Genomic DNA, 24163 nt, shown 5'->3' on the forward strand with positions numbered 1-24163 from the left:
TCCAGCTGCTCTAGTTGCTTTGGCTGGACATAGATGCATAGAACACTTTGGGTTGGAAGGGACCTCTAAAGGTTATGCCCATCTTGGACATGTTCTCTGAAGATGTGAAATCCCTAAAGCACATGTGATTGGCACAACTTGAGGAGAAACTTCTTTACAGTGAGGGTGATGGAGCACTGGAACAGGATGCCCAGAGAGGTTGTAGAGTCTTCTTCTCTGGAGACTTTCAAAACCCACCTGGATGCATTTCTGCACAGACTACCCTAAATGATCCTGCTTTGGCAGGGGGGTTGGACCTGATGATCTCTTGAGGTCCCTTCCAATGTCTAATATAGTGTGATACTGTGAACTTCTATAGACTCAGTTGGTCAGGCCTGACATTTTCAACAGGGAGTTGGAGATAGCTTTCTTTGAGAGGGATTATAGTCAAACCCATGTAACTTTGTTGTACCACTCCATGTTTATCCATCAGATAACCACACTTCCTAGGGAAAATCTGTGTTCCCACAAGGGAAGCCTGGAGTGTTTTTCCAAAGCTGTGCATTGCCCTGGTGGCCTGAGACATTCCCTGAAGTGCTAAAGTTAATCCTTTGCCACCTCTCTATCATGAAAATTATTCTTTTAAAAACGAGTAAGAGAACCTAAAAGGATCCCTCCATTTTTTTCAACCAAAATTGGAGCATTTCAGATCTGTGATTCACTGAATTTTGTGCTGCTGCCCACATGCCTGATTTAATGCAGCTGGCTAACTGAGCTTTCTCTGCTTATTTACCTCCTCTATCTCTTTTTTTCTGTTCATCCTCTCCTTCTACAATTTCTGTTGGTATGCTTAGGCAACTTCAGACTGTAGAGGCTGATGAAGCTGGTGGAGAAAGTGCATTTTGTTGCTTATTGTATTTTTGCTGCAAGACCAGCTGGAAGCAATGGCTTCAGCAGAACCCGGATTCCTCTCAGTGTTTGGTTATCATTACAATAAATATATGTGCCCAAACTTTAAAGCACATCTCCTTTGTTATTTTTTTCAGCAGGAAGAAATGTCACCTTACTCCCTGCTCACTGTACGAATCATAAAGTTGAGAAATGCTCATCAGGCAGATTTTTGTAAGTACCAGATTTTCTTACTGACATTATGCAGCTTTGAGTTTACTGGGTCAGCCCCTGCTGTGCCAGTCACTGCACACATAGAAAACCAGAGAAATCACACCGGCTAAGCAATTGCAGTCAAAGCCAATTTCTGCCACAAGAGATCTATTTACAATTTCAGAGGTTTTTTTTTTTTTTTTTTTTTTGTTTGGGTTTTAGAATTCAGTAACAGGTCAATGCCAGGTAGGGTATCAACTAAATCTTTAGACTTTAAGACTTTCATCAGGCAGCAAAACACAGACAAGTTGGCTATTTAAGAGGTGTGGAAATATCCTAACCCCAGTTTCAATACCCAGGTGTTCATATCCCATGTCCATAACAAACACACAGAATACAGGGCTGAAATCTTCACACACCTGTGTTGCTCACGTTTCTTTGCTCTAAGGAGCTCCACCACATCTCAGAAGTTCAGTGAGGTACATGTGCATGTGTGATGTGTAAGGTGTGCCTGTCCTGAGTAGCCATATTGTTATGGATGTCTCTGAGTTGCACCCCACTGAAAGATGTATAAGAGAAGCCCTTTGGGGACTGCAGTACACTACAGATTTCATGCAAAGTGTTCTGAAAATGTGTGGTATTTGGCCAGGTTTTACCTGGTGCTACGCTTCCACAGAGGTTTTTCTCTTGAGAATTTTCTTCTGTCATTCCTACATGTGCCTCATGAACATGGCAGGTCAAGAATAACTATAGTTTTTCATATTCCTTTAACATAATGCTTTTCTTCCCTTTTCTGTTCAGTTTCTGTCTGTTTGGGGAGATTGTGCTGAAGTTCACTACCACCACAGCCTCTCCACTGCACAATGTATCACATAACATGTTACTTCACTCTTCTGTATTCCCACTTTTTAATATTTTTAGTACAGCTAGAGGATCCATCAAGGTGAAAAGTCATTTACTGTTTGAACAGACCAAGGGTCAATTCTTTAGCTGTGGTACTCCAAAATGTGGTGGTTTCAGTGCAGTTACCAAAGCTATCAGAGGAAGTGGCTGTACACCACATGTCAAGGACTCTCAGGTTGTCTTGATATATTCCCTGAAGTTAGAAAGTTGAACAATATCTATGACAGGCACAACTTCTCCAAAGAAATAAGGTGAGGCATCCTGTGTTGCCAGTAAACCAGAAGCTCTGCTCCAGACTACTTTGGCCTGAAAACCCCAACAGGTTTTGCTTCAGAAAACTGCTTTGCACTAGTCTCTTTACTAGCTGGCAGGCTAGTTCCATCTTTGCATGAGGCATCAAGTCATCAGCTTCAGGAAGGCCAAGGGCATGGCCGAATGCCTCTTTGTTTTCTCCCAGTGAGCATTACTTGACTTCCACTAAATAATTTGGAGATGACCACATTTTCTCCCTGTTTGTTTTTATTTTCATCTTCTGATAGAGCAATATTCAGCAAAGAAAACTTCTCACCATCTCATTGTATTCCACTCACCTTGGTGTTTCAAGAACAAGGATGTCTACTCTTGTTGATTTTGCAACCGAATGGAGTGAAGTGTCCAGTTCACATGTTCTGGAATAGTAACTGGATTGAAGAGAATAGAAGTATTGTAGGATAGTAAAGAAGGTCAAATTAAATTCTACTATTTTTCATAGCTGTGAAACACTGCACATACCTACAAGACCTCACCTTCATTCCTTCTGAAGTGCTGATTTAATTTCTTTCAGTGTTACCTTTGATCTACAATGGAAATTAAACGACAAGATTAGAACCATGATTCACCTGCTTATGCAAAGGGATTGCACAAAGGAAAATGATGCTGCATTCTCAGAAAATGGTGTTGCTGTTCTGACCTTGTCCTCCCTCCTGAGGACAGTGGGATTTCAGAAGTTTTGCATAATTAGATGCAGACATTTGGGAAGGTCCCGTTGTTACCGAAAGGTACACCTCTGGGGTAGGGATCAAGATACCTGGGCTCAGTTTTTAGCTCTGCCAACAGGCTTGTTGCATAAATGTAGGCAAATCATCCAAAGCCCTATTAATCATGGGTGACAGAATACCTTCTCCCACAAATTTTCTCTCTCTTCTCTGTTTAGGTGATGTGCTCATTTTGAAGGAGGTTATTTCTTATTATGTGTAGAGGGATCCTGATTTAAGATATGAGGTCAGTTCTAGAAGCAGTGAGAAGTATCTCCAGATGCTTTTGTTAATTACCAGTAAACAAGAGTTGGGGACCAGCAGGTGAAGAAAAGGAGGTCTTTCTCTTTTCTGTCAGCAATTGCCCAGGTACTTTGTGACTTTGGGCCTGTTTCTTAAGGATGTCATACCCAAGGGAGTGCTGTAAATGAGCATTGAACAAGAGAGATAAACAACTATTAAGTGGCTCTTTGTTGACTAAGCAGCACCCTGCCTGTGCTCTCAAAGAAGCTGGAATCTCCCAGGAAAAATGGTGTGGTACCATGTGATTTGAATACTTCAGCACAATGCAAAAAGAAACCTTGTAGTTTTTCGGTGCTTGGTTTTGCACTGATAATGATGTCGTTTTCAGCTTAAGGTTTTGGGTTTGACATTTGAAAGTACTTGACCGCAGGTTAATGTGTGCTGATGAGAATTAGAAAATGCTGTTTACCCAGGCTTGTCTCAGCAATGTGATCTCTTGCCCTGGAAAATGGGTTATGAGCAGCTGATACAGGTTCTACCTGACTGTGAGGCATCAGGGGAAGGCTTACAGTTTTGGTGATAACATGTTTCAGATTTCCCTAGATTTTTCTTCTTACAACATCAAATCCAGGAACAAGCTACAACCAACTGCAGCAGCTTCTATGACTTGCTTTTTCTGCCTGTGTGCTGGCTTTCCAAGCTCATGCATCTTTCCAAGCACATGCAGTTATCTGCTTGTTTGAGTTTCTGTCCACCTCCACCTGGCTAAAACCTGCCCGTTTCCCTGTTTTTCTCTGTTGCAAGTGTGGACAGCCAGGTCCTTTGGCCATTCGAGGCTTTATATTTATCCCTTGACTAACTTGTCAAATCCTGGCTTCAGAGAGCACCAATTTCTATGTAGTTCCACTCACATTCCTCACTGCCATGTGCACCCAACTTGGTCGTGGGTGTTTTTCAAAGGTGCACCTCCAGACCTGTGTGCTGTTTGTTTCACAAGCCTGGGATGGAGTCCCAGCTTATTCTGAAATCTGAGGTTACACCTTTGCCTGTAGGCAGCACGTGCTGGTGGAGCTTGGCAAGGATTGCATCTGTTTTCACAAAGAAAAAAACAAACCCAAGACCAAAAGAAAAGCTCTGGGCTCCTCCTCAATGGATCAATTAACCCTTTTCATATGCCTGAAGTCACTCCACCACTTCTATGGGCTCCTCTATACTTAGGTTCAGCTGATTTCTGTCTTATCTTATCATGCAAATGCTCCTGACAGACCTGAGCTAATTAGTTTTCACTATGTTCCTAACTGACTTTTATGCTAGTTTGTAATCATAGTTCAGATTCAAACACATATTTCTTACTGTGGGCACTAGAGAGGTGGGTGCCCAGACAAGATCACTTACACTCCTCCTGAAATCATCAAGCTTTGATGCTCACATGAACTTAGGCTGGGGAGGTGGTGGGCATGCTAGAAAGAAAGCAGTTCTGCTGAAGTTTTGGGACTCTACAGTCTGGCACCTGCTTTGCAGTGGCATTCTCCTCCTCAATCCAAAACCGAAGACAGCTTAGGTAAAAGGTGAATTTGAACTGTGTGTTTCAGTAAGTGGAAATTCATGTGGAGTGAATTTCAGGCTGAGTGGTGATTTCTTCCCAGAGGCAGAAACACCTTTGCTGGATGTTGTCCTGCCAGTTCAAGACACTGTGGGTTGTGGGATCTCCGTGATGCAGCTGTTAGAGCTGAGGTAGGACATGGTGAAATCTTACAGGGTGTGGGGGATGAAATGTGACTGTGCTTACCAGGTACATATTCTGACTGTAGAAATCAGGTGCATGTTGAAGGTGTTTCAGCTGTGAAAGAAAACCTGTTGGTCTTGGCAGGGAGGGCAGAACAGTCATACCCTTTACTCTTCCTTTTATTTTCAGATTTTCCTTTTTTTTCCCCATCTTTGGATGAAGAGGGTCCTTGTATATTTATAAAAAATGAGCTCAGAATTTTTCTTTTCCCCCAGATTATGAAACTATTTTGTAGAAGCTGCTTCTCTCTCCATTCCAAAGATCGAGTCATTTCTGGAGTGATACGCTGGAGACTTTGCAAATCAGAGTGGTCCTCCAAAACCATCAGAGAGTTTTTTTGCTATGGAAAATAAATGTAAGCAAATTAGGGAGAATACAGCTAGTGCAGGTGATACTCATGGTCCAGCCCCAAGAATGCAAGCTGGTGGCACAGAAGAAAGAGGTGACACAGGGTGAGAAAGCTTTGCTCTGTAACTGCAGCAGGTATTGCACCCACTGAGTCTGGGCTTCAGGGAGCAAATCCTGCTTTGCCACCCAGCTGAAATGGTGGAAATGGTCGAGACCTCATTCACATGGGACTGTCCATTCCTGCTGAAGGACTTCATTGAATGAGCACAGTACATCTCTGAGCATTTGTTATTTCCACAAACAATCTACAGAGAGTATTATTGTTACACTTACAGATGAGTGTTTGATATGGATACCTCAGAGAGCAGAGCTCATTTCAAATCAGTTCTCAGACAGCAGCTGGAGGTAATTTCTTCACGTTTCATAGAATCATGGAATTGTTCTGTTTGGAAAAGACCTCTAAGGTCATCAAGTTAAATCACTGACCTGCCCCCAACAAGGCCATTAAACCATGACCATGTCTACGCATTTTTTGAACACCTCCAGAGATGGGAACCCCACCACACAATCACAGAATAAATAAGGTTGGAAAAGACCTCAAGGATCATCAAAGTCCAACCTGTCACCCAAGACCTCATGACCACTAAACCATGTCACCGTGTGCCACGTCCAATCCCCTCTTGAACACCTCCAGGGATGGTGACTCCACCACCTCCCTAGACAACCCATTTCATGACTGATCACTCTTTCAGGGAGGAATTTTTTTCTAATATCTAATCTAAACCTCCCCTGGTAAAATTTGAGGACATTTCCTCTTGTCCTATCACTTGATACTTGGGAAGAAGAGACCAACATCCATTTCATGACAACCTCCTTTTAGAGATTTGTAGAGAGCAGTGAGGTCTTCCCTCTTCTCCAGACTTAATAATCCCAGTTCCCTGAGCCACTCCTCGTAAGACTTGTTCTCCAGGCCTTTCACCATTTTTGTTGGCCTTCTCTGGACATGCTCCAACACCTCAATGACTTTCTTGTTGTAAGGGGACCAAAACTGAGCACAGTATTTGAGGTGTGACTTCACCAGTGCTTAATACTGGGGGCATGATCACTTCCTTTCTCCTGCTGGCCACACTATTCCTGACACAGGCCAGGATGCTGTTGGCCTTCTTGGCCACCTGACCACATTGCTGGCTCATGTTCAGTCAGCTGTCAACCAAGACCACCAGATCCTTTTCTGCCAGATGGCTTTCCGACCACTCTTCCCCAAGCCTGTAGTGTTGCATGGGGCTGTTGTGACCCAAGTGGAGAACTCATCACTTGGCCAGTGTGGTTTGCATCACACTAGGCTGGCAAGGGAAAATTTCCCTGGAGACCATGTCTGATGATTGAGAAATGGGAGTGGCTGTTCTCCTTTTAGTAGTAAACTAGGGTTCAAGAGGAACCTGTCTGTGCAGGTGGAGAGGAATTCACTAGGAGAAATTTATTTTTTCCTTTTGATGTTATGAAATGCAGTAGAAGGACAGATGGGATTTCATAGTTTACATTCATTCTTCTCATGAGACTAGGTTTTCTTATATGCTTTGGTTTTCAGTGCTGCAATTTCCTTCTTGCTTGTGGTGGAGATGAATGATTTTAGCATGGGATGGTTCATTTCAGGTACATATCACAGAACCACACTCTCACAGAGCAGGAACCAGCTGGCTGCAGTTCTGAACTTCGCAGTTCAGTACTGAATTTTAGCCAATTTTTAGCTTGAAGACAGAGGTAAGAAACCAACATGCAAATGTAATTGAACCAGAAGTTGTTGAAAATTGGGTGAGGATATCAGGGTCACCTAGTGCTGAGTAGCAAGGAGACTGTGAGTTCAGATGTCTCAGTATCTACATGGGGTGACATTATGTCACCAGGGCATGAAGTTGCAACACATTCACCAAACTAAGGGCCTGGCCTGGCATGAAATTGCTAATGATACCCAGCAATTGAATTAGAATTAGAGCACAAAGAAGATGCAAATACCATTTTCCTATTAGCTCTCAGGCAGCAATGAATAAACTGGAAGATTATCAGTAGCTGCTTTCTATGCTTTTTTTTCAGGGATAAGAGGGAGCAAAACCAGCTGGTTAGTCATTCCAAGTGCTCCCATGTACCTGAGGGTATCATAGGCTCCTTAGTATGCAGTAGACATCCAACCCTCCTGTTATCACCTGACAGCTTATCCTGGCTTCAAGTGAGCTGCCACTTCTACAAAAAATACACAAGCTCAGTTAAGAGTCACAGTGTGGGGAATACCTGATACTGCCTGTGCAACTCAAGGAAAACATAGAAAACCACTGAAATTTTATGGGGAAAAGCAACCTTTCCTCATCAGTAGGGACATCAGTAGATGAATTGTGGCAAAACCATATAGGACACAGTCCCCTTTTTCCATGGGAAAAGGATGTACTTCATCCTAGTTGTTTCACCTCACCTCATCTTTAAGGTCATGTTCAAAGCCTGTGTTTACACCACAGGATGGATCAGCCCTTCCAGTTGCCTCTGGAAAAGTTCCTGTCCAAAGTCTGAGAATCTATTTGCTTGATTCATGCTCTAAGGGACATGATCCTTTATAGAAAGTGCAGGGTCACTCCCTTCATCCACAAGATCCAAACCCTTTCTGCCACTTAATTTTTCCTGGGAAGAACTGGAGTAGGAAACAGCTTCCAGGTCTTTCAGGTGTCAGTAAACGTGAGGAAGAGGTTCCAGCTACCTACTGACCTCCTGAAGAAGCAACTGTACTGCTGGTAGCCCTCTCCCTTCCTATGATGAATAATAATATAATGAATTTTCCATTGTGAAGGGTTAATAACCAGGTATGCCAGATGTTTATTATCTGAATCAGACTCAAACCTGATTCTTTTAAGATTTCTCACAGCGCTAAATTGCTGCAGAGGCAATTTACACCCAATCCCTCTCAGGAGCTGAGGCTCATTCCCTGCTGCATTAGCTGCAGTTTCTTCCCCTGCCAATTCTGAAAAGAGCTCAAACAATGTTGATAAGGAGCAATGCAAGGGTCCTGGCCATACACATTGTTCTGCCTACTGGCCAGGACTGTATTTTTTCCAAATGTGTCATACTGTGAATAGTTATTTGAATACACTGCTTACTAAAAAGTGTTATGATGAACAGCAAACAAATTTTATCCAGCTGTGTGATTTCTATCATCCGGTTTTGGCTGATGTGTATCAGAAAGAACTGACCATCTCTCATCCATTGTCAAGGTACAGAGCATTTCAATGCCTCCTCTTCTTGTGTTGTGCTTTCACTGTCAAATATTTTGTGCCTGTGTTTCTGTAGTAAGCCAATCAGATTGCTACGTGAGCCTCTGGTTGCCAACTGCTTCAGATGAAAAATTCCACACCAAAACCATCAAAAACTGCAGAAATCCCGTGTGGAATGAAACTTTCTACTTCAGGATACAGAGGCAAGTCAAGGTACACAAACTGAAAACTCTTTTCTTCATCTCCTCTCTATGGAGCTTCTTTCAGTTTAGCCCAAAACCAGATGTCATGGCTTCTAATGGCTTTCTGACTTCACTTAACATTCCCCTAGCAAACTGGAGTAAAACAATTTTGGTTTTTTGCTCAGATTCTCCCTTCCCCTGACAGATAGTTATTATTGATACATTAGCAACGTGAGTCTCACCTCCTTGGAGGAAGCTGATGAGACCAGTGACAAACAACATATAGAAAATACGAAATGGAAATATAAAGCAATATTCAAACATGCAAAAAAAATATCTTTCCCTGAGAGGACATGAAATAATGTCATATCATTGCCAGGAAGCTATTAAATTCTAGTGTGGTTAATATCTTTATTCAATTTGCTGTTGATAATTACACTACACTCAAATACCTATAAACAGGTGTCTGAAAGAGGACATAGAAAGGTGATTATTGCTATGAAGTGACCCCTATGGCCCTGTTCATACAGGGCAATATAGGACTTCTGGCTATCTCTATTCCTTCCCAAAGGATTGTATTTTTTGCAAGAGCACAAAAGGTGAATCAAAAGAAATCTCAGTTTGGCCTTAATTGCTGAGACCTGAAGCACACAGAATCAGAGGATGTTAGCAGGGGAGAGAATGTTGGAAGGGACCTCTGGAGATCACTGAGTTCAAACCCCCTGCCAGAGCTGGACCATAGAATCTAGCACAAGTCACGGAGGAATGCATCCACATGGGTCTTGAAAGTCTCCAGAGAGACTCCACAACCTCTCTGGGCAGCCTGTTCCAGTGCTCTGTGACCCTCACAGTGATGAAGTTCCTCCCTGTGTTGAGGCGGAACCTCCTGTGCTGTAGTTTATATCCATTACCCCTTGCCCTATCCCAGGGGGCGACTGAGCAGACCCTGTCCCCTCCCTCTTGACAGCCAGCCCTCAGATATTTAGAAACATTTATTAAATCCCCTCTCAGTCTTTTCTTCTCTAGACTAAAAAGCTGAAGGTGTTTCAGCCTCTCCTCACAGGGCATGTGCTCCAGTCCCTTAATCATCCTCATAGCAGATTATACTAATTTTCTCGTTCCTCCTTGTGACACTTTGTCATCACTGCTTTTGTATTTCCTTTCTGTAAAGCAAGTGCTGAACCTGAAAGAGCTGCAGAATGTCATAATTCTGAAGTACATGCTACCAAATTGAACATTTTTTATTGCTTTTCCCAGAATATTCTGGAAATTACCGTTTCCGATGATGACATCGTTCGTGATGATGACCATGCAATTGTGCTTTTTGATGTAGCTAAACTTCCCCTTGGGGAAACAGTGTCCACAGCATTCCCACTAAATCCACAGGTAAGAGTTCAGTTAGACTTTTAGTACGTCCTGAAGTCAATTCTCTCCCCCCTGATTAAACAGGTGTGCTGTCGCTTCTGCTTTGTACCACCAGGACCAGCTTGGTGACAAAAATGTAACAAAATTTACTGAAATGTTGGAAATAGCACACCAGGGACAAAATAGATGACCTTCTCAAATTACTGCTGCTCTCCTCTGGCACTCATCATGGCCAGACTCTCAAAGGCCCAGGAGAGTTGCAATTTTAGGAAAGCTTTGCACTTTTAATAACCTGGCAGAAACTGACAGAGTTTATTTGATCCTCACAAAGACACAAGGTCAGGAAAACAGCCTGTTCCCACAACATTTTACTAAACACCAGGTCTTACCATATTGTGTTCAGCATGTGGAAGCTGGCAGGGAAGAAAGTGTGAAAAATAAAGCTTTACTAAGGAGACTTGTAAGTACCAAACACCCTCTGTTCTTCCTTGAGGAAGAAAAAGCTGCCTGTCCTCTAATGCTGACAGCAGCAAGCACAAAAAAGGACATTGTTACTTATTAATGCATAAAGGAAACTCTGCTTGCAAAAATAAAGGTCACTTTGCAAACTTCTCAATATGCTAAATGAGACTGCTTCTTTTTAATTTGCTTCTCTCATTTGCAGAAAAGGGAGGAGCTGGAAGTTGAGTTTGTACTGGAGAGCATGTGAGTAAAACCTCATTATTGTGGGAGTGGTACAGCAGTGCAGGGAAATCTTCTGTACACCCAGTACCATCTCAATAGCCAGAGCCACCCATCTTTCCAAATTTAGTGCCCATTAGCAAATCATTGTAAGAAAGAAAGATGCCATCATGTGGGGAATGAGCTCTGAATTTTTAACTCCTAACATTTATCCATGAATTCCATAGTCAGAGGTTATCTGGGGTTGGTGCATCCCACTGTAGTAAGTCTATAGTTTTCTCTAGAGCATTCATTGGGCAGCTCATGACCAAGAATTGCTATCTAGTCCTTGACATACCTGTACTATTAAGGCTGTAAGAAACACTTTCCAGGTGCCTCAGTACAATTGAATCATTTCTGATAGGTAGTTATGAGCCATCTAGGGAAAAGGAAGAATAGTTCTACATGCAGAAGCAAGAAGCAAATTGGGAAAAAAAAAAGGGGGGGGAGAGAGATGAAAATGTGTCCTGTTCAGGACAATAGCCAGATTATATTCTTTATGAAATACATATTATTTATTCTTATTTTCTAGCTCAGGTCCTCCTGAAGACATCATCACAAACGGGGCAATCGTGGTAAAATATTATTTGTTTTGTTCTTTTTTGTTCTTTCCCACATCATTCCTTACCTTAGCTGGCTATGATGGCAGTGAGGGAAACATTGCAAATCTTTATTCTGTAGTGATACTTCTTCTCTTAGAAGCCTTATCTTTGAGGTCAGCATGATGTTAAAGGAGCCTTCAGACTGCTCACGTTTTTCCTTTTGCCTGCATCCAGTGAAAATTGCACTGTGTTTAGCTTAGCACCATCTTCCCACGTGATGAAGTTAATTGCCACTTTCACTGAGTCTGGCAGAAGTCTCCAGCATGATTGATTCCCTCATTCAAGCAATGACTCTTTCTACAATGACCCTCTCAACATCTGCCAGCACTGCCTGGATGAGTAATCTGTCTCTGTACCCATCACATCTATTCTAGTGTCGTGAAGTAGCCTGCTTGGAGGTTCACTTGGATACCAGGATGAAAAAGAAGCATCGTTCAGGTAAGCTTGTTAATTCTTTAACTGAATAATAGTGACTTTACCCTCTTTAACAATGTCTAGAAATTGCTTCTTCCAAATATTGTGCCCTTAACTGACCACATTTAAGGCAATTTGTAAAACCTTTGCAGTAGGCAATGCCACCAATTCTCCAGCAGGTGTAGGCTCAGAGTTCTAACTTCATGGAGAGCCTTGTGCAAGACCAGAAACTACATCAGATACTCGCACAGAAGGTATCTAAACTGTAGGCTGAGAGCCTGAAAACCTCTTCTGTAGTACTGCTAAACCCTTGAAGAAACTTACTTGCTCAAGCACAATAGTCCATAGTCTTAACTTTCCTCATGATCTCTGAGAGTTTCACTTCTGCATGCACACAGAAACACCTCATTTTTTGCAGGGGTTAGCCACTCAGCAGCTGGCTCCTGCCTGGCCCTGATCAAGATCCAGCATCTAGAAGTTCCTCTGCCCACACCCCCTGAGGGGCTGGATCTGGTAGGCAATCTCAGAGCATGCATAACACACACTGGCAGAGTTAGCTGATCTTGTAGTATAAATAGGGCCATCTGCTGCAGAGTCAGGTCTTATTTTAGGGGACTGAGAACTCTTACTCAGTATTTTCCCTGGGGTGAGGACGATTTACAATGAAAAGTAGGTGGTTGCATTCACTGTGTCATGATGCAACTGCAATAGAAATGCAGCAGTCTAAGATTCAGGGCCACTCACATCACACTCCCATCTGGCTTCGTGCTCAGACCATTATAAGGATACCTGTAATGTTTGGGCCTTGGATCCCTTTCAGAAGACAGCTTTCCAAATACAAAGAAAGAGGAGAAGGGGCTTGTTCAGGGCTACCTTTTAGCTTTTTTATTTTCCTTTATCTCTTTTTTTTTTTTTTGCAATAAGAAATAACATTTTCTGTGCATTTTATCTCATTGTTTTAGATAATGAGCTAACATTTACAGTGAGAGGATCCTTTGAAGAAACCCAGAGAATTTCAGTGGACTATGACTCCTCCTCTGCTCTTCCAGATTCCACTTTCTTCCATTATGCCAAATACAAGCAACCCTCCCTGGATATTGCACTCACAAAGACAAGGAGGCTTCCTGCCTTTGTATGTGTAGACAACACAGACACTTCTGTGATTTGACCTTTATGCATGACTAGGCAGCAAGAGGAGAATGTTTCTGACTGACCAAAAATCCCTCTGTGCTTCTTTTCAGTGTGCTTGTGTGTCATGTGGAGCAAGAAGGAGAAGCATCCCCCTGACTCTCCCTTTGAAGTCACTCCCCTCAGAGCAGGAAGTAGTCGGTGAGGTAAGTGTCTGCTGGCCATGGGGAATCCTTTGCAAGCTTTTAAAGTTGGTGTTGGTTCCCAAGAAACAGAATCTAAAGACAATCTCTTAGTATAGAGGCAGGTATTTTCTAACCTCTCTGGTATCTAGGATAATGCCTCACCTTGGTGAGGCCACATCTGGACTATTGTGTCCAGTTCTGGGCCCCTCAGTTCAGGAAGGACAGGGAGCTAATTGAGAGAGTCCAGTGCAGAGCCACAGAAATGATTAAGGGAGTAGAACATCCTCCATATGAGGAGAGACTGAGGGAGCTGGGGCTCTTTAGTTTGGAGAGGAGGAGACTAAAGGGTGATCTCATACATGTTTATAAATATGTAAAGGGTGAGTGCTGAGAGAATGGAGCCAGGCTCTTCTGGGTGATGCCCCATGACAGGACAAGGGGCAATGGGTAGAAGTTGAGGCATAGGAAGTTCCATGGAAACATGAGGAAAACTTTTTTGACTGTGAAGGTGACTGAACTCTGGAACAGGCTGCCCAAGGGAGTTGTGGAGTCTCTTTCTCTGGATATATTCAAAACCTGCCTGGATGCATTCCTGTGTGATCTGCCCTAGATGATCCTGCTCTGGCAGGAGGGTTGGACTAGACGATCTTTCAAGGTCCCTTCCAGCCCCTAACATTCTGTGATTCTGTGAAGTACATTATTTGGAGCAAAATATAGTGGGTAATGCAGGGGAGAAGGAGGAAGAAGAAAAATGTCTGAGATATTGCTTGTGCTCCTTCTATTGTTCATGTTCTTAGCCAGTCTGGAGGTCAGTGAGTACCACCAGGACAGATGGATGAGGGTACAGCCTGGTACATTGCTAGAGTAGACAAGTCTATGCCACACTTAGCCTCTTTGGCTTCCCTCTGTGTTGTCTGAGAGTCTTTAGTTTCAGGACCTGTGTTTGATGGTGGACCCTTCCAGGGAGATGAGGTGTAACATTGCACATCTTCTGCTATTTATGTGTGCAGCTAAGTTGCACCAGTGCAAGCTACACCTGAGTTTCACAACAGCATGAAGGTAGAGAATAGCTGCTAATATGAAAGACTTCAGTTACTGAATCAGTGCACAACTCTGGGCAGTAATGAAGCATTCAGAGAGGAGTCTTTCTCCTAATCTCAGTTTTCTGACATCCAGAGCTTGGTAGATATAATAATAATCTAAGTAAGCAATGTCTCATTCTGAATAGGGAAAAAGGATTGTAAAAAAAAAAAAAAAAAAAATTAATATTCACAATTTACCCCTTTTAATTTTCAGCACAGAAGATTTGATTTGCACCTTAAGGTGAATAAGTGGTAAGATATTTATCTTCTTTATATGTTTTTCCTCTAAGTTCTTTGAATTTGGAGAGCTGTCAGTCAAGCTGGAATCCCTTTGTTACAGCCTGCATTCTGGATGTTAGCTCATCCTCGTTTCAGACTGTAAAATAGAATGGTCTCAGTACACAATAAAGAGTTGTTTGTTTTTTTTTTAGTGGCTGTGAGTTTATGTAATGGGACTATCCAATGACTAAGGGAAGATTTATTTTTTTAAGAACACACTGATTTTCTATTGGTATTTTGCTAAACTCAAAATTATGTGCTAAGGGCCACTGCAGATACTCTGATATCTCTACAAATTATTGACAGATACTGCTTGCCAGTAAAACCATCATTTCAAAACTAAATGAAGGAAACCTTTCCGTTTTCCAGGGTCAGAGGAAAAAAAAAAATCAGTGCTTGGCCACCCAACAATGTGGGGGGGGAAAAAAAAGGAAATAATACCTGCATTTATTTTTCAAAGTCTACTCAAATAAGTGCAAATTGGCTCAGTCAAGTGATACACATTGTGTATTTTGAGATGTGGTTAAGGCCTTAGAAAAAAATTAAAGGGTGAAAATGTTACCTTATATAGCATATTGTAAGGGAATCTCTCTTCCCTAATAAAAGCAGGGATGTCTTCTGTTGTGCTGTTTATTTTCACTATATATATATTGTGAGGTACAAATGCAATTTGCAGCTGTCATAAAAGAAATTGTTCCTTACTACACCTAAGAAAGATTCTGCACAGCAGCTTCCTAACTGCAACCGTAGTGCTTATAAATATCCATAAATTACCTTATACACACATACACAATGCTTAGGGACATGGTTTAGCTGTAGAGGTGGGACTGTGAGCTCTCAGTGAGCAGTGGGACTTGATCTCAAAGGTCTCTTCCAACCTTAACTGTTCCGTGGTTCCATAACTTCAGTTCACAACGCCTACGAAAAATGGGAAGTTTGCCCAACTTTTAAGAGCCACCTTTATTACAGTGCCCTCTGCAGGCTTTGGGCTTCATGCTGAAAGGAAACAATTCTCTTGTGTGGAGCTATATTTAATTTCAGGCTTCTTCAGCAGGGAGGTTAAAAAAAAAAAAAAAAAAGAAAAAAAGGAGAACCCTTCTCAGTTCAAAGGAAAATGTACTGTTGTCCTCCAAGAACAAACCAAAACATTTTGTCTCTTCCAGCTCTGTTTTTATATAGATCTGATAGTGAAGGCATGCCTATTTGTGAACTAGAAGCAATTAAAATGCTGAATTAGACTAGAAAGATGATGTGAGATACCTGATCCTCTGTTCCAGCCAGGAAGACCTAGATGTACGCCTGGGGTTTGACCTGTGTGCCCAGGAAAAGGACTTCATTCGCAAGAGGAAGAAAGTGGTTGCAGCTGCTCTGAAGAACATTCTACAGCTGGAGGAGGACTTGCAGGAGGATGAGGTATCTGAGACATGATTGCTCTCTACTTTCTCCACATCCAAGTGTTAAAATATAGCATTTGTGTTCAGCTCCTATTTTCCTGGAAGCAATGCAGTTTCATGTGCAAGCCATGGCTGACTGCTGTCTCTATTCTAGGGAAGAAGTGAGCACTCAGGAACCACTAACAAAAACCTTCAGCCCTGCTGCTGCAGGATGTAGCTTTGTGTTGAGTAGCAGTCTGCACAAAAAAGCAGAGAAGGGTGAGGTGGTCTCAGGACCAAAGCCAAACCATCTTACAGGCCTCACAGTCGTCTTAGCCAGATCTAAGCCACTGATTCAGCACTTCTTTCCCTCATGGTTCAAAATGGGGGTTTTGTTGTGCTTTCTGTGCAAGCATTTAGGCTCCCATTGTGTGAGCACAGGCATGCTGCCAGTCTGACTTCATCATCTGATGCAGCTAGAGCGTGAGCTAGCTTGGCAAACGGGAACGATGACAGAGGGTCCAAAGGCAGGGGAAGGATCAGGTTTCTCTTTTTCAATTTTACTTCCACAAGGGCAGTGTGAAGCCTGAGCTCAGATGCAGAGATGACAGATTTTTCTCACTTTGCCCTGAACTGAGCTCAGCAGATTCTTTGCATAGCTAGACCTTCCACATACAAGACCTTGCCTTTAAATACCAGCCACGTGCCATTTCCTTCCTCTCAGATGTAAAGGCACCCTGTCCCTGCAGAACAATGTCCACAGAGTCTCCTGATAATTTGCACAAGCCATGGATTCACCCCAATGCATCAGAGCTATCTTTACTGTTAACAGAGCCAAATCATAGTTATGGATTAATCTGTCTTCTAAACCTCCAAGATACCTGGATTTCTGTATCAACACAGCAAGAAGTAATTGCAGCTCACTTGCATACCTAATATTGTAGGGACATACGTGGTAGGTGGAGCAAGTATGGTTATCCAGCAGCTGTGAAAGGGGATGGTGTCACCAGCTTCTGTTCCCAAGAGATCTGAACTGGTCTGTGCTCTTAAACCCCTCAGTCATGGTACATCCAGTATGGCCTGTGAAATAACTATGCATAGCAGAAAATGGCCTTAGTAATGTTCAGTAACAGAGAGGTTATTACTACTCACATGGAAACTGCAAGACATTACCTATTGCATCTGACAAAAATCTGGTTCAGATGGCAGGAGGTACTGTTCCCTCTAGTTTTTTGCTGGTCTGTTTTCAAACAGAGTGCTGAAAAGAGGATGTCTGAGATGATGGATCTCATGTCCTGCTTGGCAGAGCAAACATGACGTATTTCTTAGTTCTTCTGTGTTCCATTAATTTTTCTTCTTCTTGCAGACTGGTGGCATGCAGCATCTTTATCTCTTTATCAGTGCTGTAACTTTCCCTTTTCTAATCAAATATATCTCACTCCCTTCTCAGACCATAGAACCATGGAATGCTTTAGGTAGGAACGGATCTTTAAAGATCATGTAGTCCAAACTCCCCTACAGTGTGCAGTGATCTTCAACTAGATCAGATTGCTCAAAGACTCGTCCAACCTGACCTTGAATGTTTCCAGGGATGGGAGCATCTACCACCTTACCATCTAGGCAACCTGTTCCAGTGTTTCACCACCCTTACTGGAAAAACAAAACAAACAAACAAAGAAAATCTTCCTTTTATCTTGTATTTTCTATCTCCTTCTAGTGTGAGGTGTCCCTGCCCATGGCAGGGGGGTTGGAACTAGATGATCCTCGTGGTCCCTTCCAACCCTGACTGATTCTATGATTCTATTCTATGTATGTCACTAAATGGACCTCTTTTGGAATCGAGCAGGTACCTGTGGTAGCAATCATGACAACGGGAGGTGGAACCAGAGCTCTAACAGCCATGTATGCTCACCTTCTCAGTGTGCAGGAACTGAATGTCCTGGACTGTGTCTCATACATCACTGGTTTATCTGGCACAACATGGTAAGTCCGAGATAAGCAAAGTCTTTATGGGAATTTTCAATATGTGATGTCAAGAACTCATCTGTGGAGTTGGATCACAATTTCTTTTTCTGCTGTGGCTTTTGGTTGTTTCCTTCAGTGGGTATTTGCCCACATTTTTAATTAATTCAAAATTAGATATGATTAAATATGTGGATAGTGCTACAACAAATGTGCTTTTTCATGTAAATCAAGGCATGATCCATGAACCTTCCCAAAATTCTGCTTCACAGCTCACACTTTTCCTTGTAGATTTTTGTATTTTGGATTTTTTAATTTTAATTTATTTATTATTTTGTTAGGACCATGTCAAACTTATATGAAGATCCTGACTGGTCCCAAAAGGACCTTAAGGAAACCCTCAATGATGCCCGCAAGCATGTGCTCAAGAACAAGTTCTTGGCATGTTTTGCCCCTGATCGTCTGAAATACTATTTGAAAGAGTTGTGCCAGAGGGAGCAGGAAGGGCATCAGATATGTTTCACGGATCTGTGGGGACTCATCATAGAAACCATGTTACATGAAAAGGTACAACAGCATCACCCTTCTCTTTGGATTTGAACAGTTAGTGAATAAAGTGGTGAAGGCAGGCCGTAAATCAAACTATAGCTGAGATTAGAAGGGACCTCTTGAGGCTATCTCCTCTAACAGTTTGCTCGAGCCACTGCCGACTGTCTTGAACCCTGAGCTTTTGAACATCTCCACAGGTGAAGATTTCTCAGCTTCTCTGGCCAACAAATGCCAGTGTTGACCACCCTTGCAGAAAATGGGGCTGCTCCCTGTCTGGTTGTCTTTCAGATGCCTAAAGCATGTGCCTTGGCAGTACCATCCCTCATGTTATGCAGAAATGAACAGCACACCTGGTACAGAAAGGGTGGTAATAAAGAGAAGCAATGGGAAATCTATAGTCTGAACAACACTACAGTAAGGTCACACGTCAATATTTAAAGTCAAGCCCTGGTGTTCTTGCAAAAAAAGTGGCACAGTGTGAGAGGGCACAGAAAAATCACAAACCCAAGCAGTGTCTGAGTTATTACTGGGATTATATCACCCTGTAAATGTTTCTACCAAAAGGCAATATTCAGTCTCTATTTCAGTATTTCTGAATACTTCCTTCCCAACAGGCCATTTACACTTTACAGTCAGGGAAGAGGTTACCCTTTCTGAATGAAATATTCCCTCCTGAAGGTGCTTCTCAAATATTCACAGAGGATTTTCTGAAATAAATAACATGAATAACAACGTTTGCTTTCTTATGTTGAAATCTCAGGGGTTTTTCAGCCTCTGAACTTAACTTAGGAGTGTTTTGTGTGCTGAATGCTGGGACAGGGGAGGGTTTGAGATAGGGATAACAGCACCTCTGTGAACTAAACTGATGGGGAGCATCCTAGCTAGAATGTGGCATTGTTAGAGACCAGGCTTGAAGGAAGTGGAAGGCTCTGTGTGTCATTAACTGTCCTCAGCTACTGTCCTTCTTCAAAACAGGAGGACTCCCATAAACTCACAGATCAGCAGCAGGCACTAAATCAGGGTCAGAATCCCCTGCCTATCTACCTCTCTCTCAATGTGAAGGATAAAATCAGCGACCAGGATTTTAGAGGTAATAATACTCAAAACTGCATGATTTAACATTTCATCCAAATAGGGATCAGTTTAGGGTTAGGTAAAGAAATCAGTTCAATGCACAAGTACTCTAAGAGGCCAAACCACGTTGTTACAAAACCACCTGCTGTGCGTTTTCATAGAAATCTTCAAAAATCTGAAATTTGTAGAGAAATTTAGATTTAAAAGGACAATTCACTCTTCGTGCTCAACACTGTGAAATGCACAGTGAAGAAATTTTGGAGAATGAATCTTATGAAGAGCAACTGAAGGAGCTGGGGCTGTTTAGTTTGGAAAAGAGGAAGCTGAGAGGAGACCTCATTGCTCTCTACAACTACTTGAGTGGATGTTGTAGAGAGGCTGGTGCTGGTCTCTTCTCACAGGTAATTAGTGACAGAACAAGAGGGAATGGCCTCAAGCTACAACTGGGTAGGTTTAGACTGGACATTAGGAAATTTTTTTTCACAGAAAGAGTGGTCAGGCATTGGAATGTGCTGCCCAGGGAGGGGGTTGAGTGACCAACCCTGGGTGTGTTTAAAGGTGGTTTGACTGTGGTGCTTGGGGATATGGTTTAGGGGTGAACCTTATAGTGTAGGGTTATGGGTTGGACTTGGTGATCCTGAGGGTCTTTTCCAACCTGAATACTTCTGTGTGATTCTGTGAAATGTCTGCTTGCAAAGTGTGTGTGTGTGCTAGAAATCAACCTGCCTTAACCTGGCCAATATCGTATGTTTTATTCAACCAATTTGTGCCTCTGCTGCTTTAATCAGTCTCTCTTGTGGGGTTTCTTTCAGAATGGGTGGAATTCACCCCTTATGAAGTCGGATTCCCAAAATACGGTGCCTTCATTCGTGCAGAAGACTTCGGTAGTGAGTTCTTCATGGGTCGGTTGATGAAGAAAATTCCAGAATCCAGAATCTGCTTTCTAGAAGGTGATTTATTGCTCCAGGGAAATGCAACGTAATGTAGTGCAATCTGCTCCTGTGCAAGCCCCTTTTCTGAGATGAAGCAGTTAGTGTGGGGTTTATTTGCCAGGAGCAGTAGATGGTAAAATATTAAAAGATGCAACAGGTCATCATCTGCAGGATTTTTTATTATCTCTGCAGTTTTATTCAGCTGAACAGATTTATTTGATTTCCTACTGGGTTGTTCTCACAGACGTGAGGTCTTCATAATACTTGTATGTCTTTGTCAGTAACAGAAGTTGTGCAGCGTTGCAGTCTTCTCAATCTTTGTGCAGCATTTTCAGTCTTTGCCACAGCTCAGTTCTTTTATCTACAATGTCCCTGCTGCAGCTAACCCTGATTAATCCTCCAGAACAACACTTCCATTTCAGAGTGCAAAGAGGTCATAATACTTGCTTTTTTTTCCTTCTTGCAGAAAAAGAATAACAGCAGTAAGGAAATATTTTTTCCCTTTGTGAAAGCAATCTCTTGCCTCATTGTTCTTCCGGCTTCCACCAGTTGCATAAAGGAAGTTTCAGGGTTTTTTGAGAAGTCATAACTTTTTTACTTATGTGGAAATTTCACTACAGCTGGCAGTGAGGTGTAAGGAAGCAAATCAGAATCTTTTCGTCCCTGGGTCCTCTTCTGTGGTCAGAAATGCCAGCAGGTCACCAGTACCTCCCACTTTGGGACTTTCTTCCTCCCTTCTCTAGAGCAACACTGGCATATTTCTGCCCCTGTTCCCTGCTAAAGATTCAGATTCCCTGCACTCAGACAGTGTTACTTACTCCAGTAATACAGTTATCCACAAGGTTTTCACCCAATTCTTTTACAGCCCAGACCTTGGACTGACTACATTAGGTCCTGCAGCTCTTTTGTCCATGGCCAAGCCCGTTTTTCTGACTGCAGGCTGCCATTGCTGGGCCAGGAGATCACCACCCTGCTCTGGGGCAGCTTCTTGTATCCACCAGTTCCTCCCCAGAGTAGCAGGTTTAGTTCAGCAGTTAGGAGTGTTCAGGAAGGCACTGTTGCACACCTGGCACATCTAACCATAGCAGGTAGTGATGGTTTATCAGTGTGAAAGACAGCAGATCAGTGGCCATATGGACTGCCATCAACTTTGGGACATTCCTTATTAGAAGAACTTGAAAATGTATGCCCTAAAACCTATAAAATCAGAAGGAAAATCAAAAGACACCTACATTTGCACTTTTTATTTTCAAAACTTTTTAAAGTCAGCTTCCTCATTTTAAGGGATACTAGCTGTGAATGTGAAGCTTGACTGTTTTGCCATTGGCAGTTCTGCAGCATAACTGTGTACCTGTAGCAGGATCATGCTAGAAGTAAGTAAATTACCAATTTACTTTAGAATTACAAATGCTGGGAACCAAGGGAATAACAAACATTGAAGACAGGTGGATGAACTTGACAAAATGTTATTTGCCACATAACAAACCCCAATGTGTTAGCAGATACAGTGAAAATGCTATCAGCCCTCTTAATATATGTCAATAAATCACATTTTTTAAATGTACCTTGTGGATTCATATACTGATTTATAAAGACATAAAGATATTTATGCACAATGATGACATAATGAATAAAGCTTGATAGAGAATGTAGAAGTACTGAAAGTCACTATGAATGAAAATGGTTTCAGGTCTTTACTAGCTTACTTTCTGTCAAATATGTCCTATGACACAGGGATCTGGAGCAGTGTGTTTTCCTTGAATCTTATGGATGCTTGGTATTTATCTGTTAATTCAGAAGACTTCTGGCACAAATGGACCAGAGACAAAATTACTGACATAGGTGGGTCATTCTTATGCCATTGTGCTATTTTATTTTTATTTTATCACTTCCTTTTGTTATTTTCTTTTTCACCCTCTGTTGTTATGCTCTCACTGAATTTTTCAAACTCATTTTGGAATTCCCTCTTTGGGGATTCCTGTAATCCACAAGGAAACCATGAGGAAATTCGTGCCATGAATTACAGTATGCAATCATTTCAGTTGTGTGAGAAAAGAATCCATGGGATCTGTCATAGGGAAAAGAAGGAGACAACAGCCCACATATGAACCATTTTCAGAGTACAAGGGGAAAACTGCAGAAAAACATCCCTGTAGAGTAGGAGAGACTGGAAGCTTCCTTTGGCAATCCACAATCTTTCAGTTTCTCTCTTGGAAACTGGAATATGGCATGAAGCTTCACAGAAATGAAAGCAAACACCATCCCTGACACAAGGATGTGTCTACACATGTGTAGACATATTTGTCTATGGAGTCTACAAAACATGGATATCAGAAGTCATTCTGAACTAGTCAAAAGGATGAGATTAGCAAAACATGGAACCAAATTAAGCAAGCAGCGCAGGGTGGGATTTCAGAGACAGACATATTGCAGGAAAAAAAAAAATAAAAACATGGGAAGGAACAGAAATGTAGCCCAAAGGATGATTTATTTTAATTTCTTGCACTTGTGGGTGGTTTCTGGTTGTTGAAACAAGGAGCTTGTATTTGCTAGTAAGGAACATTAATTATCTTTGTGTGGCTGAGAGGTTGTGATTGTGTGGCTGAGGGAGAAACTAACAAGGGGTAACGAAGAAAGACAGGGGAAGTGCAGGACACCATGGTGGATAAAATCACTGAAAAGCAAAGAAATTTGTAGTAGGTGAAATCGAGTCTCTTGCATTAAAAACAAGGCCTTTACCACTGTGGAGTAAGAAGAAGAAATGGGGTATTCAAAGCCTAGATGAAAACCTCTGAGATTCGTGCAGATCCTGGAAATGAAAAGAGAAAGTAGAGCTAGTTTGGCCAGGCATGTTAAAACAAATGATTGCAGATATCAGGTAGTGATAGGACTAGGGGGAATGGAATGAAGCTGGAAGTGGGGAGATTCAGGCTGGACGTGAGGAAGAAGTTCTTCCCCATGAGAGTGGTGAGAGCCTGGAATGGGTTGCCCAGGGAGGTGGTTGAGGCCCCATCCCTGGAGGTGTTTAAGGCCAGGCTGGATGAGGCTCTGGCCAGCCTGATCTAGTGTGAGGTGTCCCTGCCCATGGCAGGGGGTTTGGAGCTGGCTGATCCTTGTAGTCCCTTCCAACCCTGACTGATTCTATGATTGACATTAACAATGAAACTACATAAAAGAATTATTATTCTCCCTTCTGCAGATGATGAAAGCCTATTCCCTCCAAGACCCAATGAGCTGGATACTCGAGTCGTTTGTCCCACTGACAGCTTTTCCAGCATTTTCCGAGATGTTGTCATGTTACGTCCAGCAGCCTCGGAAATCCATAACTTCCTGAAGGGCTTCCAGATGAACAACAACTACCTAGAGAGCCAGTTTTCCAAATGGAAAGGTATAGTATAGAACTTTGCTTTAGTTTTATATTAAACCACCCTTGTGAAAAAAGAAACAATGTCTAAGAAATTATCAAGCTGTCTTTTTGTTCTCTTCCCACCCCCTGATAATATTTGAAACTGTCTGTCACTGAAGGTTAAAATTATGTAGCAGGAGAGGCTTCTGAAAGAAGTTCTTAAAAATTTAATGAAGCCTGATGAGTGATGAAAAGATACTGATTAGTCAACCAGTTTATGTCTGTGGGTGTGCCAGACAACCTGCATGCTTCTGGTACTGCTGCCATCATATGCTCTCTCTTG

At 42.2% G+C, this 24163-nt stretch overlaps 1 protein-coding gene across 1 annotated transcript in view; it reads left to right on the forward strand.

The window, feature by feature from the left end:
- Positions 1–24163, forward strand: part of LOC128981446 (cytosolic phospholipase A2 epsilon-like) — a 52011-nt gene that overhangs the window by 19163 nt on the left and 8685 nt on the right. Inside the window, exons 4-19 of the mRNA XM_054400234.1 lie at positions 1026–1101; positions 8704–8840; positions 10067–10195; positions 10839–10879; positions 11427–11469; positions 11871–11934; positions 12873–13042; positions 13152–13244; positions 14520–14557; positions 15862–15997; positions 17804–17940; positions 18261–18486; positions 19444–19558; positions 20355–20492; positions 22209–22316; positions 23674–23862. Of these exons, the coding sequence (XP_054256209.1) occupies positions 1026–1101; positions 8704–8840; positions 10067–10195; positions 10839–10879; positions 11427–11469; positions 11871–11934; positions 12873–13042; positions 13152–13244; positions 14520–14557; positions 15862–15997; positions 17804–17940; positions 18261–18486; positions 19444–19558; positions 20355–20492; positions 22209–22316; positions 23674–23862 (1840 nt within the window). The remainder of the gene's footprint in view (positions 1–1025; positions 1102–8703; positions 8841–10066; positions 10196–10838; positions 10880–11426; positions 11470–11870; positions 11935–12872; positions 13043–13151; positions 13245–14519; positions 14558–15861; positions 15998–17803; positions 17941–18260; positions 18487–19443; positions 19559–20354; positions 20493–22208; positions 22317–23673; positions 23863–24163) is intronic.

The sequence above is a fragment of the Indicator indicator genome, chromosome 4, assembly GCF_027791375.1.
Source record: "Indicator indicator isolate 239-I01 chromosome 4, UM_Iind_1.1, whole genome shotgun sequence".
Lineage (NCBI taxonomy): Eukaryota > Metazoa > Chordata > Aves > Piciformes > Indicatoridae > Indicator > Indicator indicator.